General features: G+C 40.3%; 1 protein-coding gene across 2 annotated transcripts; it reads right to left on the minus strand.

The window, feature by feature from the left end:
• Positions 1-76: 76 nt before the first annotated feature.
• On the minus strand, positions 77-16,978 carry LOC144524584 (sodium/hydrogen exchanger 9B2). 2 transcript variants are annotated; one of them, XM_078260947.1, is made up of 13 exons: positions 16,831-16,978; positions 14,753-15,031; positions 11,730-11,931; positions 11,218-11,388; positions 9,615-9,757; positions 9,123-9,250; positions 7,307-7,482; positions 6,777-6,883; positions 6,128-6,277; positions 5,781-5,889; positions 2,570-2,706; positions 1,972-2,155; positions 77-797 (listed from the first exon to the last, which is right to left on the minus strand). In XM_078260947.1, the coding sequence occupies exons 2-13, from the start codon at positions 14,873-14,875 to the stop codon at positions 736-738; spliced, it is 1,692 nt and encodes a 563-aa protein (XP_078117073.1). In that variant the 5' UTR covers positions 14,876-15,031; positions 16,831-16,978; the 3' UTR covers positions 77-735. The 2 variants fall into 2 exon arrangements, with proteins under 2 accessions (XP_078117073.1, XP_078117081.1); XM_078260955.1 differs by lacking the exon at positions 16,831-16,978 and adding an exon at positions 16,396-16,795.
• Positions 16,979-17,046: the final 68 nt, after the last annotated feature.

Consider the following 17,046-nt stretch of genomic DNA (forward strand, 5'->3'; position numbering starts at 1 on the left):
TATCTGTCTCAAATTCATTGTCTATGGAACAGCTTCACACTTTATACTTGATGAGTTCGAGACTTCCTTCTCTGGTTTCTGGCTTTGAAAGAATGTAGCTCACAAAGATTGATTGAACTTTATAGGCCATGGTAATTACTTATTGGAATTCTTCATTTAGGTGGTGTTCCCCTTTAAATGTGTGTCAATTGTGTGGTCTAATTTAAAACAATAAAAATATTGCTACTTTTAGTGCATTCAATTATGCAACCCTTCAAAAGGAATCTTCTAAAAAAAAAAAATACAGCATAGCCACTTATTGAAGTACAAATACAGTAAATAGTTAACTGATATTTAGTCATAAAAATGATCAAATTCAAGTGAATATGACAGGGATAAAAAAATATCCACATTTACAAAACTGTAAACCATATTCATGTCTCACACTAAAAAAGCTGATTAAAAGTTAACTTAGGACCAGAAACAAGACCCCCTCTTGTATACAGTCATACAGCATGACACGCTGGGATGTGGGTCATTTGTTTGGAGCCTGAGACCTGGAAACCACCAGACGCTATAAAAACAATAGGTAACTCATGTGTTCCTGCAGCATGGCAAACATCAGGAACTGACCGGCATATAGAGAGACAAATAAGAGCCACTCGGTGGCTAAAGGAGAGCTCAAATATCCAAGGTGTGAAAGCACCCGGGAAGTCTCTTTAAACGTCCTTGCTTACTGGATGAAGACAGGTGATGTCAGAGTGTGCTCTCATAGGTGACAGGAGTTTCATTTTCATCTTCACCTCCTGCTGCAGTGCCTAGGAAAGTTAAGAGGGAGATAGAGGGAGAACACGTCATTTGATAAGCCTCAGTAAAAAATTGGTTCCATGATATGTACAGTGCTGCTCATTTTTAGTATTGAGTATTGGAACCCCTGCTAAAGTTGACTAAAAAGAGGAATACAAAAAATCATCTTTTGGAAATTGATCTTAATGCCTTAATTGAAAAATTAGGAAAAATCCAACTTTTGAGAACACCTATTTTCTTTGTGAATGAATAATGTATTATAACTAAATAAATAAATGTTTTATTGATTTTTATTTTTAAAGGCCAGTTATTTCATAGCTCCAGGATACTATGCATCCTGATAAAGTTCCCTTGGCCTTTGGAATTAAAATAGCCCCACATCATCACATACCCTTCACCATACCTAGACATTGGCATTGGGTACTTTCCATAAGATCATCTCTCAATGCAAATCAAACCAGCTATTAGGCTAACTGAAATAAAACCATGCCAGTCTCTAGGTATGGTGAAGGCTATGTGATGATGTGGGGCTATTTTAATTCCAAAGGCCAAGGGAACTGCATAGTATCCTGGATCCATGAAATAACTGGCCTTTAAAAAATTAAATCTGCCTGCCTCTATGGGAATTTAACATAGGGGTGTACTTACTTATGCCCCCTGTATTTTAAGGAAGAACATTTATTTATTTACGATACATTATTCATTCACAAAGAAAATTGCTGTTCTCAAAGGTTGGATTTTTCCTATTTTTTTCAATTAAGGCAATAAGATCAATTTCCAAAAGATGATTTTTTTATTCCTCTTTTTAGTCAACTATAGGAGGGATTCCAATACTCATGAGCAGCACTGTAGATTATGTAGTAAACAAACAAACATAAAAGCGTACAAGCACGAGTTGCATTTTTGCACTGTAGTTAATCCAGTGTACTTAAACTGCAACAATGCCAGTGTTGTGTGGACGTAAAATACATGAGGGCATGAATGACGGGGTAAACAACTATGCAAATCCTTGTTTGAGTGGACGCATCTATCACAAAGGTAAAAGCTTTGCAGAAAAGCATATTCATTACTCGAGCACAGCTGCAAAGCGAGGTTCAACAGGGGTGTTGAGCTGAGTTGAATTGTTGAGTGTAGGACTTTACCTACTTAAGAAAGAGGCTAATAAACTGTGTTTGACTCACTCACCACAGGCAGAGTTCTTTGGTTTTTGTAGCAGGTGAGGTCCAGTGAGCCCTATGAGAAGAGCTCCTACCGGGGCTGTGAGAAGGATGGACAGCACACCCACAGTCAGCACATCCATGCCGTACTTCTGCAGCTCCTTGTCCTCCTTTGTCCTGGCCATGTCTAAAGCTGTTGAGCCTATAGCTGCCTGATGAGAAAAAGGACACAAGTGTTTCCTCTATACTCACAAATGACATTTACCGTCACGATGAGACGACACTTAAAGTTAGAAAAAAAATGCCAGTGTCTGCACTTTTCCAAAATAAAAAATTAAAAACATTTGCAGATATGTACTACGAAAATCATTTACAGGAAAAATCCTAAACTGAGCAGGAAGTAAAACTCTTTAAAACAAATATTTCCGCACTTGAAAATAATGAGAAGAATATATATTCTTATTCTCCTACGTATATATATATATATATATATATATGTATGTATAATCACATAAATATTTTAGCAGTAAGTGAGACAGTTTTCAAGATTGCACCTTCCTCGACGCATGTGTCACACCTTCAGGTGTGCTGAGATTTTTTGTCAAAATATTTTAGCGCTGACATACCTGCACTGTGGCTTTTGGCATCCATGCTAGGGCTATGAACACTTTTTCCCTCATGTTAAAGCCCGCACACAACACACAGACAAAGGTGAACAGGATTCGAACCAGCAGGGCAATGAGCAGAGTGGCTATACCCAGACCTAAACAGAAAAATAGACAAGAGTCATACAGGGGTGTTACACTACAGTATATTGGTTATACAGGAAAAAAAGTATAATATTACCAGTACTTCCTCTTAACAGCTGTGGGAAAAGTAGTGATGAAAAATAGAAAAACACAAAGGCTGGCTGAGTAGTGCGTGTTGTGTATGTAATGTGTGGGGTGCATGTTCCTCTTACACCTCAGAGTCATTTTATAATATAAAATACAAGGAAATAAAACCAAGATTGTGAAGATGTATATATTTTTGTTTAAAAACGTATATGTCCATAATTTAGAAGCCATTCATTTTATGAAAGAGTACAGTAACAGTTATGAAACACAGTCTTTCAGTGAAGACTTTAAAGGGGTGATAAAATGATTATATAGGGTATTTCACACTGTTCCTTAAGGTCTCCTAATAGGGTATGTAACATTGGTTGGGATGAAAATTGCCCGAATGCTATTTTATTAGGCCCTTAACTACCCTGTGAATATGGCTCTATTTGGAACAAGAGCTTTTCTTCCAAATATGGTATGCTCATGAATATTTAGATGAGCTGCGCGCTGATTGGTTTGAGCGAACCCCATAGAAACACATTGGAGACGAGACAGCAGGTCTCATATTTCAGACACTGCAAAGTTATACATTGTTTGTCGGGCTATTTCGTTATTAAATTCACTTCTGAGACTTTTTTATGCCAGAAATCAACTATATAACGCTCAAATATGGGCCATTTGACGAAAATTGATGGCTAATTGCAAATTTGGTAAGACGTGTTGGACTTTAGGAGCTCCACACAGTCTGACGAGAAAACGGCAACCTCCATACCCAGTGAAAGTCGCTGTTTCTCGGTTACTGGACTACCGGGGCTCGGGGCTCTGGCTGGCTGCCAGCTGCCGGCATATGTATATTTACAGTTTGAATTTCGTCACGCCACTTCTATAACATCTACCCCAAGGTCTTATAAAGCTAACAATGGTGTCCGATTTCAATTTAATGCATTTTTCTGAACATTAGCTAGGGAATTTGTTAGCTGCTACTGTCCCTTCAATCCTATTGGTAAAGATCGCGGATAGCTGCAGGCCCTGGAGCTCCATCAGGGCCTCGGCATTTTGTAGTCCAGTAACCCAGAACCGGTGACTTTGCACGGGTATGGAGCGCTGCGGGCTTCCCTTTGTGACGGAGATCCAGCTAGCTCACAGCGAGCCGGGCGGCGAGGCAGCACCAGCCGCTGTCACGTAGCCTGCTGAGCTCCTGCTGAACTCCAGCACACAGTTGGACAAAATTTGCAATTAGCCATCAATTTTCGTAAAACGGCCCATATTAGACCTCTACATAGTGGATTTCTCGGATAAAAAAGTCTCAGAAGTGAATTTAGTAATTAAATAGCGCACCTCTGGAGATCTGCATGACCTAGCTAGATTCAGAAGACTAAGCTGACCTCAGGTCAGTGGTGTAGCCTATGCAAATGTTGGGGCGTGACAAAGACTAGGAGTTGGGATGCTTACGTCAACTTTTAGCTTTGTTCAGATTCGCCCGTTTTCAGCGGCAGTTTCAAAATGTGAGATTTGCAGAGGATAGGAGTATCAATGGGATTTTGAGCTTCTATGTATGTCTTATTTACCCACCGAACTGTCGTTATTCAACTATGACAAGGTCAAATCGGTTTTGCATTCTATCACCCCTTTAATCATATTCCATTTGTCAGAACACTAAGAGCTTTATTGTCTTAAGGAGCTGACACACCAAGCCGATAATCGGCCGTTGGACACTGATGAGGTCAGTGACTCGAGTCTGTTCAGTGTGTTCCGTGCCGTCGTCTGTCCGAGGGGCCATCGGCCTTCATTTTGGCCGATTTGACATGTTTAATCGCCGGGGCGGGCACTGCCGGCAGTCGGACTCAAATGACCAATCTAGTTGGTAGAGTGCTAACCTGGAAACGGGGAGCGGAATGAGCGTGACTAGAGTCTCTCAAAATCTGACGAAAATCTTTTAAACTGACCTTTTGTCGATCTGAAATGAAGAAAGATTCAGCAACTGCATGGCCTATTTCTCACTTAAAATGTTTTCAGAAACGCGTTTCGGTGAACTATTTTAGTACAATATTAGATTGTATTCTGCACAAGCCGCCATGACAGTTTGTCTTTGAATTTCCGGAGAAACCAGACCCACGTGACGCGTTCGTCCAATCAGCTGCCGGTTTTCATTTTAGGGTGACAATACAGATTAGCGCCACCTGCTGTTTTGGATACATATTGCGTCTCGTCGGTTTGGTGTGTTCTGAGGCACTTTTTTGACCAACTCAGGGACGCTGTTCAGTCCAACTGCCTTTTCTGCCGAGGGTCGGCCGTCTGGTCTGTGTGTCTGCAGCTTTACACTGGACACCAGAACAATTTTAAGTACAAGGTGAGTGGGTGTTTTCATGTAATTTCTGCTACATTCTGCCATCTGAAAAAGAGACTTGATCTGTATGGACACATTTTTAAGGGGACACAGCCTGCAGTCTAAGCAGGTAAAGTTGAGGTTTTAAAAAATGCCCTCCACACCTGCTCATCTTTCAAAAGCGCCACACAGTTTTTTGAATGGGCCAAGGTGGATTTTTCTCCTTGACACACACAGAGTCCCAAAGCATAAACATATTGTACTCCATTCCAAATACATATACTGTAGTATGTCAACACAACAAATATCATCCATAAGAAGAAGATGGTCTGAAGTCAAGCCACAGTGAAGACAGTGAAATGTTTTCATCCTCAATTACAGCTACTTGCAACACCAAAATATGTTGGCTTTTTTTGTCTTGAATAAGATAAGATAATAAGATTTTTTGGGGAGAAATCTCAGATCTGTTTGCCAAGGGACTCTCATATGGAAACTTCTATGGAAGTAAAGTATATGAGTGCTAACACAGACTCAGGTTTTAGTATTTACTGGACACAGACAGAGAAATAAAAATCTACCAGGGCCTCTTTTTTGACTATGGAAATATATTTACATCCATACAGCCACATTTGAATCTCTCGCAGCCACCTCACTGTGTTATTTTTGTGTGTATGTGTGTTGCTGTCTCACCAACTGTGAGTCCCTCCAACTCAGAGATTCGAATTTCTGCCCCTATTAGTCCGAAGAGTAGAGGCTGAAACACGTCCCACGCCCACCCCACCACTTCCTCCACACGTGCCTTAAGACAAAACAAACAGAAATGTTAAGGAAGGTTATCTTTGACATGAAGCACTGTAGACGATGAATAACCTACTGTACAAACCTGTAGGTTGGTATATAGTATGCTTGAAAAATTTAATATGAAATGTACTTCTCTGCCGAGTTAACCTTAAAATTCAGCCCTAAAGATGAATAATTGCGAAAAGAGAGCTGAAAAAACCTGCTGTGTGTACAACGTGGCATGCATATGTTGTTACCTTTTCTGACCCCCAGCCGAGGCCAGCCAGGAATGCCAACACCAGGGTGCAAAGGCCTCCAGAGCCAGGAAACCCAGCCACACCGCTGCCGAACACGGCAAAGACAGACAGACCCAGCACCAAGAAGGATCGCTTAATTACTAAATGTTTCTAGGTGAAGAAGACAGTCAATGATTAAATATAGAATATGTTCAACATAGTGACATTTATAAATACAAAACGCTACATATAACATTTGTTGGCAGGTTTTACGTAGGTTGTAACATTTTATATATAGTAGTGGTTCATCTTAAAATATGATTTACTTGTTGTGTTAAACCTACACTGATTCATACAGAAGGATTTCTTGACAGCTTTTGAGTCTGACAGGCTATTAAAATACACGGTTTGAGTTAAGATAGCAATGTGAGGAAATTCATGACCCACAAAAACATCTCTTCCATTATATTCCAGTGTACTTCATTATTTAGATGAATCCAAAGTGCACTCATCAAAAGTCCTCAGCATTTATCATTTCAAGTGGAAAGTTTTTTTTTCACAAGCCTTTGTTGGCTCTTCTTAAGTTGTTTCACACAGGCTGTGGTCTCAAGTGGTGTAAGGATGACTATGCAATAGTAAAACTAACTAATGTCATTGTAACGCTGCCCACCTGGTCAACACTAGGAAAGTACTGGATGAGGAAGCCTAGAAGAATCCCAGCAACCATTCCGCCAGACACCTCCATCACACCTCTCAGAAGGTTCCACCAAGTGGATCCTAAAAGGAACAGCAGAGAAGATTTACAATTATTAGAATACATTAGACTGACTCATTTGTCCTAAATGTGTTTAAATGCAGTTTATCATAGCCATACAGAGGCTCTGCAATATGGTAAACTGGAGTCATCACGAAACACAAAATGCACTGTGACTTGGCACAAAAAAATGCAATGTTTTTACCAGTACAACACAGTAAATAACACACTTGCACCCTCTGCTGAGCTTCTGACAAACTGCAGGCAGAAGATACTTATTTATTTCATATGCTTCTCAGTGTTGACCTACACTGCAGTATACTAAACTTGCTGCCACTCCCCTAGAGATAAGGTGGTGATGCATTTCAAGAAAAGAACATTGAAGTCAGCACTACTTATTTCCCTTCAGCTCTCCACATACGCAAACACATACATCCCCAGGTTACCTGTGGCGAAGGCCATGCTCAAGCATGTGGTGAACCCCGTGATGGCAAGAATGTCGTCAAAGCTGCCTGCAGCCATCAGCAGGGTGGGGATGCCCTGCTCCACGCCGTAACCATCTTTCTGCAGCATCAGCATCGAGGGAACCACCACTGCTGGAGACACAGCGGCCAGCACGAAGCTACAATGTGGAGGAGATGGATTGTTTAAAACAAATAAAGAATTGCCTTTGGAAAACTTTGGGAAGCATCACCCTTCAAATGCACTTGGACATATGCAAAAGGCAGGCATTCCTGCAGCATGCTATGTAGTTTATACTGTAGCTGAGATGTGGTACCAGGCCTGAATTTGATTGAATGATTTTGATTCTCTGAACGATGATCATTTTACTGAGCTGCAAACACAGACTTAGTTTATAAATTCTGAAATGTCCAATCATTCAAATTCTGCAAACACTCTTAAAAAAGAACTAAAGGGCACTCAGAGAGCACAGACCTTCGCCAAGGCATGCCCTGTCTGGCAATGCTAACGTTCCGACTTGAGGGGGCGTTCACGTGAATTTTCCCATTTGGGATCTCATTTTTCAGATTATTCGGACACCACCTGAATGCGGCACAAAGGTCCGATGTTGCAATGTTATTGAAAGTGAAAAATAATTTGTGTATCTAGTTTTTTAGTAATCCTGCTGCCAGACTGACAGACGGACAAAAACATGGCGGCGGTAACAGAAAATTACAACACTCTATGACACTTCTCTCGATGTACATTTTAGTTGGGCAGTACAAAAATATTTGTATTGGCCCCATCCACTGATAAGTAGGCCATATGTGCAGATTAGAAAGCTCTTACACCAGTGACGTCACATGAATGTTGACGAGGCAGAAATATGAAGTGTTAAAGGTGCAAAGTATTTTCAAACAAAACGAAGACTAGCTCGCTCCTCCCTCCTCCTCATCCCGTTCCCTCCCTTCTGTGCTTCAGCGCATTAACCCCAACCACCCCCCCCCCCCAAAATCCTTCTCGTCAGTTATTGGCTGAACGCTGGAACACGGTTTGTGTATGTGTGCATGGTCCAGGTTGGACCACTTTATTTTTGTTGGCGTGTGTGGACCCTAGGCTGTCTACAGAGAGCGCGTTTTTCTTACAGTGTGTTTAGGGGACCAGCAGCTTGCGGATAGTGAGGAGATGTTTGCTGTATGTGACAAAAAAGGTTGTAGCCTAAACAACACGTGACATCGCTTAGAGTACCTTTAAATTAGCAAAAAAAAAGCCCATCATCCATCTTGTTGTCATTATAGTCAATGTTTTTGTCGCCCAACCCTGTTGTGTCTCTTTGCTCTGCCGGAGAGTGCCTGAAGATTATCTTTTTGTCTATGATAAATTTTTTTCATCTTTAAGAGCACTTAAAGGTTCCAGGTTCCCTGGATTTACTACACGTGAATCTGATTGGCCTCTGCATTTCTTTTCTTTTTTTTCTGCCGTACGTTAGTTTCGTAAATGAGGGCCCTTGTGTTTAAGGCTCATACCGTCCCTCGTTTGATTCCTTCTGGGGACCTATGTCATCTCACCCCTTTCTTTCTCCCTACATTTCCTGTCTGTATCCTCACTGTCAAACTATTTCATAAAAAATGCTAAACTAATGTTGAAATTGATATGGTAAATGTATTTTTGATTCTTACTGGTCCATTAGAAAAAGGAATAGATTCATTAAAGGAACTGTCTGTCTGTTCTAGACATACTGTTATGGTAATACACAGCTTGCAATTAAGCAGAAAATGAAGAGTGGAGATGGAGTGGGTGAGTGGGTGGTGTTTTACTTACCCAAGGATGAAGCCCCACACCCAGGGCAAGCCCATGAGGAAGTGCGACACCAGAGCTGTGGTGCAAGCCTCTATAATGCAGGGCCCAGCTGCCACACGTATACACACAGATTTCAGTCTCCTCAGAGCCTGACAACACAGACACACCATTCAAGAGTTTGTTACAGTAATAGTTAACTTATGTAGTAGTGTACTTAGTGTAGTGATGCTTAGTATCTGACACTAATTGAGTGAAACATCAGAACATTGACGGAGAAAATGACTTGATAACACTGCTGCTAACCAATTAAGTTTTTTTTTAAAATCAAAACAACATTACCTAATTACATCTTCTAAAAGGCTCATATGTGCTTGCTTTTCTTCATATCACTGGAAAATGAATACTTTGGATTTTTGATTATGCACAGAGATGAGACTAGCACATATTTATTATATCTCCTTAAACATGTCTTTGTGCAGATACTAAGCTTGAAAAATGGAGTATGTAGCATACCGTGGGATCCAACCCCAAACCAGCTCTGGCCAGAATGATAGCCAGAGCGATGTTCCTCAGTGACGCAGACCATTTGAAGTCAATGTACACCCCGTCTGTTATAACTGGGATGTTTCTCAGTGTGAACCCCATCAGCAGCATACCTGCAACACAGCAGAGGGTGTAGTAAAGGAAAGATGATCCTTTAGGACGGTCTCTCACACAGATACAGAACAAGAATAAAAAACCACCTATTGCTTTTTGAACTGACAGTGCTCAAGTTGGACATCTGAGACACAATGTAGGACTGTGATCGCCTTATAGCACTAATAACTCAAGTTTCAATATCCAAACCTTCTCTAAAAATCCACAATTCATCTGCCAATTCTTACGTAAATGCAACATGGCACCACCTTTACACCACATTACTGAGAATTGTGTGTGAAAAAAAACAAAGACAGACCAGTGATGAACTGCAACAAGGGAAATAATACATGCAGAGCAAATAGTTAAAGAGTAAATGAGTGTGGACAGAGGACTTTACTTTTAGCCTTCAGACTGACAACAATCTTCTAATATTGTAATCAGAAACAGACTGAAATGGTAAATAAGAATACTCTACATAAAAAACACGGGGAATAAAGTTTACATAGATATATCTTGGGAGTTTGTGTCAAAGTTGTACTTCAATCTACCTTTTGATGTCATTTGTGAATAAGGCGTGGCTCAAGCGTCCTTGATTTTATCTTGTTAGGGACCCAGCTGATGGTTTATGATTTCCATTTCCAAATTCATAACACCAGGAATTCACCAGTAAAATATTACTTTTCAAACGTTGCCAATGCTTACACTATATTCTGATCAATGCTGTGATTTATTCAAAGCCAGTATTAATGATGTAAAATAAAATATTAGATGGTATTCCATCACATCGGGTAAACAGGGCTTATTTAATCAGAGCCTGACCAAGACTCACATCTCTTATATTTCATAATTACTGACAACATATATCTTTTGACACCAACATATTTTGATAAATAGCAGATCACTGACATGATAATGGTCCTTTTAGCTTGAAAGTCGGCTAACAAAGCAACAACAAAAGCAAAATAAAATTCTACAAAATACCAACAGAATCCAGTGTACCAGTAGCTAATGTGTACTCGGCTAAGAACGGAACAAGTGAGTAACATGATTGTACATTTAATTAGGAACTCCCATTTAACCTCTATTTTTACTAAATGACAAAGGTGAAATGACTCAGTCAGTAGATTTCCTTGTTATAATTCACCAAATGAATACATCAATGGCTTAAAAATGTGCAATACTTTTTACATTAAGCCCCTGGACAGGGACATCACCTGTAGATGATTCAGAAGTAGAGAATATCTGGGAGTTTTTACAACATAAAAATGTTGCTTGGCCAACTCATGTAAATCAAATGCTTCTTGAATAATCAGATGGGCATACAATTGGTATGCAACTGGAGCAAACTGGAGACAGTTGAAGTAGCCGCTCTGGCTTATGCTTGTGTCACCTATATATAACCCTGATGGAGGCATCTGTGTAAGTAAATACTAAACACACCAGCGCATAAAACATCACCTTGAATTCTCAGCCTTACCAAGGAGAGGTGGGAACGGTGGAAGTTTGGGCAGACGGATGAGAGCCACCACTTTGCCACCGATGAGTGCACAGATGAAGAGGATCGTGATGCCAAACAGGTTACCCCCTGGAAGACACTGTTCCTCGGTGATAGACCACACCACTCCAAAGAGCACAGCTGCCAGAAGGACTGGAGAGGACACATAGGACTGACATTAGATTATAGTGTCATGCCATATGTCACTATAGTGTTTGTGATGACGAGATTATTACATGTATTTTTGTTGTGTTATACATGCTAACCTCTCAAACTTCTTCAAAAGTAAGTAAAACGTGTGTGTTTGTGTGTGTATACTGTATATGTATGCCTTTCTTTATCTACAAAATTGCTGATTCTTTAGTAGTTCAAAGTATACAAGATACTCATGTTATTTGCAGTTTTTCACAGTCCTGTGTGAAAGGAGGGATTGACATGGAATAAATCTCCTGAGTAGGAGCTCACTGAGCCAACTAGAGACCCCACTTGCTTACCTTTAGTAATGAGAGAGGCCAGAAGGCCTCTTGGTGGACATGGGCAGAATCTGTGGAGCAAAGGGCAGCAGACCACTGGCGGGTCTGTGTTTGTGCCAGCATCCACCACAGGGTTTCGAGGAATAAAATAAGTGGTCTCTTCTGTGGCATTTGGATTAGAGCAGCGCCGTACCACAAACTGGATCTGGTTCACATTTAGGTGCTGGAGAAGGAGGATCAGAATATGCATAAGAACAGGTCATGTTTGCCTGGTGGACATAATGTTTTGTTAGATGCCTTAACACCACATTTGTAAATGCTATACATTATGAAGTAGTTTGCTTTACAAACTCAATTTTAATTAGTTTTTTTTTTTTTTTCATATTTTGTAACGTATTGCTTTTATAAATAGAACCAAAGTCATGTTTCACTAACTGGATTAATATGCAGATTAGTGCTACAATTCCAATAGTTTTTGATGCCTTCAAAATGACTATAGAGAGCAATGTTCAATGCATTATAGCATATATTTTTTAGTATCTAGGCCTTACATAAGTAGCTGAGCAGTCAATAAATGGGACATCTTACACAGAGCACCAGATCTAAGGTGTCACACTGACACAAATACGAATGCATTTCTTATGGATAAGATAAGAAAACTGGAGGGAGGCAACTAAACTTAGCACAAAAAGTAAGGAAATTTGTGTTTGGTAGATTATTTCTCCGTGGTAACAATGCTTTTTGGCAATACATCTTATACCGTTGGAAAGCCTGTTTAGTTCCCATTCAAATGGTGCCCCATTTGTAAGGAACATGCATTTGTGGGATGAGCAGCAGCGCTGAGTATGTGGGTTGCGCCCATGAAAAATTTGCCAAATCTTCTCTGCCAATGCCAAACAGCTTATTCTGCCATTGACTCGTTTGGTGTTTGGTGGATTGAATGATTGAAGTTTGAAGAAACAAGACATATTAGCAATTTAACAATGGGGTTGAGGTCAGGACTGTGTGGGATGCCATTCCACAGCAGTGTGTGACCAGGCTGGTGACCAGCATGAGGATGAGGTGCCAGGCTGTTGTGGCTTTGTATGATTCTTCCACACGCTACTGAGGCTCCTGTTTGTGAAATGAATAAATTGTTCAAATGGGACACCATTTGAAAGGGAACTAAACAGGCTTTCCAACAGTATAAGATTTATTGCCAAAAATGTTTTTTACCACAGAGAAATAATCTACCAAACACAAATTTCCTTACTTTTTGTGCTAAGTTTAGATGTCCCTGTGTACCCTTTTTAAAAGGCATACTATGTCACTTTTCCCTCTTCAGTCCCCCTACAGGTTGTCTCATTGGAACTATAGCTCGGGCGGCTGTAGTTCCAATGAGACAACCTGTAGGGGGACTGAAGAGGGAAGTTACATAGTATGCCTTTAATTGCTGAACCCTTATTAAAGGTGCTGTAGGTAGGATTGTGAAGATCCAGGACTTAGCCAAAAAAATTGAACATCGACAACTTCTCAGTCCCTGCCCCCTTTCTGCTAAAGGGCCAAAACGGTCTCCTAAGACCCTCCCCCCACAAGGGAGAATGAATGTGTGTGCATGAGCAGTGATTTACACGCAGTTAGACACCCCCCCTGGCCCTGATTGGTGCATCTGAACAGGGAGCTGTGGATTTTTGCAAATCGCACTACAGGCTATAGGTGGTACCAGAGGAGCCGGATTTTTTTGGTTAATTACCTGTTTCATGTAGTTTTAGTCAACATAGGGTCAGTTTCAGCAAATATTACAGAAAGTTAGTTTTATAACTACTGCACCTTAAAGTATTGTCCCCTATATGTAATGTTGACAAAGAGGTACTTCATGCCAGCAGATAATAGGCAAATGTTTCTTGGCAAATAATAGAGTAAAGATATGAACTTGCTGATAACTGTGACCCATAGAACACCCTCTTTGTCATATCAACAGGTGAGTAGACCAAAGTTTTGACTTTCCCTCTGGCTGCATTCTAATTAATTATCACATTAGAATTACAGCAACAAATGATGAACAAATTATGTCAGGCGAACAACTAATTTGACAAGGTCAGAGAAGAGTATGTTAAAACATAGAAAAAGCAAAACAACACAGCGGACTAAAGTGAGAGACAAAGAAGCAGTGACACATGACTGTAACCAAATCACTGTATAATTACTGTATATGGAGCTTAAAGTGCCCATATTATGAAACAAACACTTTTTCTGGGATTTGGGGTGTTCTTTTGTGTCTCTGGTGCTTCCACACATACAAACTTTGAAAAAATCCATCCATGCTGTTTAGAGTGAGATACGGTTTCTGAATGTGTCCTGCCTTCAGTCTCCGGGTGAGCTGTTCAAAATCGGCACGGCTTGTGACGTCACAAACCAAAACGAGCTGGCTAACCGCAACCGTTAGCTCGTAGCGTTAGCATGCTACCTCATTCTCAATAGCAAAGCACTGCTACAACACACACAAGTTCACCATAATCTACAAAAGAACTACTTACATGTGCGCCCTCATTTAGAAGTCTCCCAGCTAATCCTGCCTTGTAACTGACCGAATTTGGAGAAACAGCCTTTCTTTTACTGTCTATGGAGCTAGCTAGCTGACATGATCTACATCTGAGCTACTGCGCATGTGCAATCAAAGATACTACAGAAGAAGAAGAAAAGAGGTCTCACTCTGTAGCTAAAACAGAGACCAGGTGAAAAGAGGATCTGCGGTAGTGAGAGAGAGCTGTGCAGTACAACAAAAATATGGTGTTTTTTGAAAATTAAACCATGTAAACCTATTCTGGTACAACCTTAAAATACAACTATGAACCTGAAAATGAGCATAATATGGGCGCTTTAAAATTTCTTATTTAGTGAATGTAAAAACCACAAAGGCTATGTAATTGTTCTTTTTCAAGAACCAATACATATTTGCTTACACACTTTTTTTTTTTTTAAAGTTTTGAAAACCTTTGTAGAAACTGATAATAACAAGGTTACACCAGAGAACAGTGTACGAGATTCTTATTAAAATACTATACCTCCACATGGTTCGCTGCAGGAAAAGAAATGATGTCCAGCAGTGGACTGGGTGCTGGACTAGGTGCTGGACTGGGTGCATGGCTGGGCTCCGGGGTAGCAAGCTTGGGCTGAGTGTCCTCCATGGCTCCTGGTTTTCTGGTGCACTCACTTCTCTCTCACATTACATCAAGCCGAGGGGTGGGGTTGGCCGCTGATGGGCAGTTCCTTCACTTCTGCTTCTGTACGTCAGGCTTTGACTTATCAGTTGACTTATCAGTAGATAAACACATTTCGTTTACCTAATAAATAATGGAAACAGTGGTGTTGGTACAGGTGTGGAAATTGGCATGGCATGAAATAATAAGATTAACCTTACACACAGGCCTATTTTTTCCAGACATACAGGCTTTACAGTGAAGATGTCCAATTCATATTTTTGACCAAATACCTCAATATACTGTAGATACTGCGACCGTATTGTAGGACAGACTATTGGTGCTTTCACAAAATATTTACAAAATTAGATTTTATATAAATAATATAAATAATCATTAGTAATGTGGATATAATGACTAGTGGGTAAAGGCAAATAATAGAACTGCGAGACAAGTCTGGTAAGTTCAGAAAATGATATAACTTTAAAACGCAGTAATGCAGGCTTTAAAACCAGGAAAAGACAACACTTATGCCATATCACCATATCCCAAATCTAACATATCTAGCTAGTGTCATATCACGATATTGATATATTACTCAGCTGTAATGTTTTATAATAGTTTCATTTAGTATAACAAATACTATACGTTACTGGGTCTGATTAAAATAATAGGTGTTAATTAGGAAAAGAAAACTAACAAGGCTTCAAGCCACATGATTCTTGTCTAAATGAGGATCTATGAGGCTAATATGTAGCTACATGCTGGCTACTGTGTGCTGGTTGCTATTTACTTAACATGTGTCACTACTTCAATGTAATTGATATGTAACTCATTACAATAGAAAAAATACTACACTCTGCTTTACTATTTATAGCTTTAGCTAGTTCAAGCTATTATACACAAACATTGACAAGTCATTTACATTAAACAACACTGTTTTAACATTACACTGTTTTGACAGTTGTTTATTATGGAATTATGGTTATTTTTAACTCATTATTTTTACGATACTCCTTTTTATGAGACACTGGGTCATTATTTAGATCATTTTTATTGCATTGGCGGAAATAGGCTTCCATAGTTTATGACAACAGACGCCGTTTATATACGGTCTATGAACAGACGTCGGTTAATCCACTTGCGATCAGACGGACCACACTAATCAATGCTTAGCGTTACAGCTCGACCATATGGCACATCTAGCTAGCTAGTGGATGCTTGGGCGAGTAGGTTAGAGTTAACTAGCCATCTAGCTGAGCAAATCAAATGTTTGAGGTCGGGTTGTGCTGGCGTGTGATTTCAGTGTACTGTTGAAGCGGCGTACGCACGAAACCGTAGCTGAAGTAACATTAACGTTAGCTAGCTAGCTAGTTACGTTACTGAAGAGGTCCACGCCTCACGATAAACCATGGCAATGGACCCATTGTCGGACAACAACATGCTTTCACAATACATGCAGCTAACTAGCGCTACAACAAACATATGTCCTCATCATAGTGACTTACTTAAAATATTAGCTTGTCATTTCACTGACAGCCGTTTACAAAACAACGGAGACGGAGACAGAATGTTTCCCGATGCACCTTGAGACTAATCTCGTTACTGAAGTCCCTGTCGGTACGTAAACGCGACGTGAACGTCACACGCGACCGCCGTGGACTAGACGCAGTTGACCCGTCTGTCACTTATTTATCGGTAAATAAAGCAAAGCACAATTGGACTTTCTATTCTGACATATCGGTTTAATCATCTATCTATCTGCAAGAGGGGAGCGTTGTCCTATATTGGATTCCTTGGCAGTAACAGTTAGCTGGCCGTGTGCTTCCGACCAACTGTCAGTGAACTTTCCACAAGCACGGTAGCTATTTAGAGACAACGCTCCTGACCCCTCTGATTCGGCTCCCTAAATATGTAACGTAAATAAACAAAGAACAGCTCACCCGTTGTCTTAAACACCGTCATCGCGTGTGAACTTTCAGTGTGCAGCGTTCCTGGCAGTCATGAGGCAGATAGAGCAGCTGGGAATGAGGCGGATTAGTGTTGGCCAAGCAAGTATGTAAATTACCGCGCACAGAAGTGCTTGGTTGGAGGGAAGTAGGGGTCAATTAAACAAAAGCCACTCAAGGGTATTTATGAAGACGTTTTTAGTAGATGTT

This window comes from Sander vitreus, chromosome 2, assembly GCF_031162955.1.
Source record: "Sander vitreus isolate 19-12246 chromosome 2, sanVit1, whole genome shotgun sequence".
Lineage (NCBI taxonomy): Eukaryota > Metazoa > Chordata > Actinopteri > Perciformes > Percidae > Sander > Sander vitreus.

Coding starts and splice junctions, on each gene's coding strand:
- LOC144524584 (XM_078260947.1), bottom strand. CDS start 14,875: ATGGAGGACACTCAGCCCAAGCTTGCTACCCCGGAGCCCAGCCATGCA. Junction 9,251..9,614: donor GTTTGGGGTTGGATCCCACG/GTATGCTACATA, acceptor CTGTGTTGTCAG/GCTCTGAGGAGACTGAAATC. Junction 798..1,971: donor ACCAAAGAACTCTGCCTGTG/GTGAGTGAGTCA, acceptor TAACTTTCCTAG/GCACTGCAGCAGGAGGTGAA.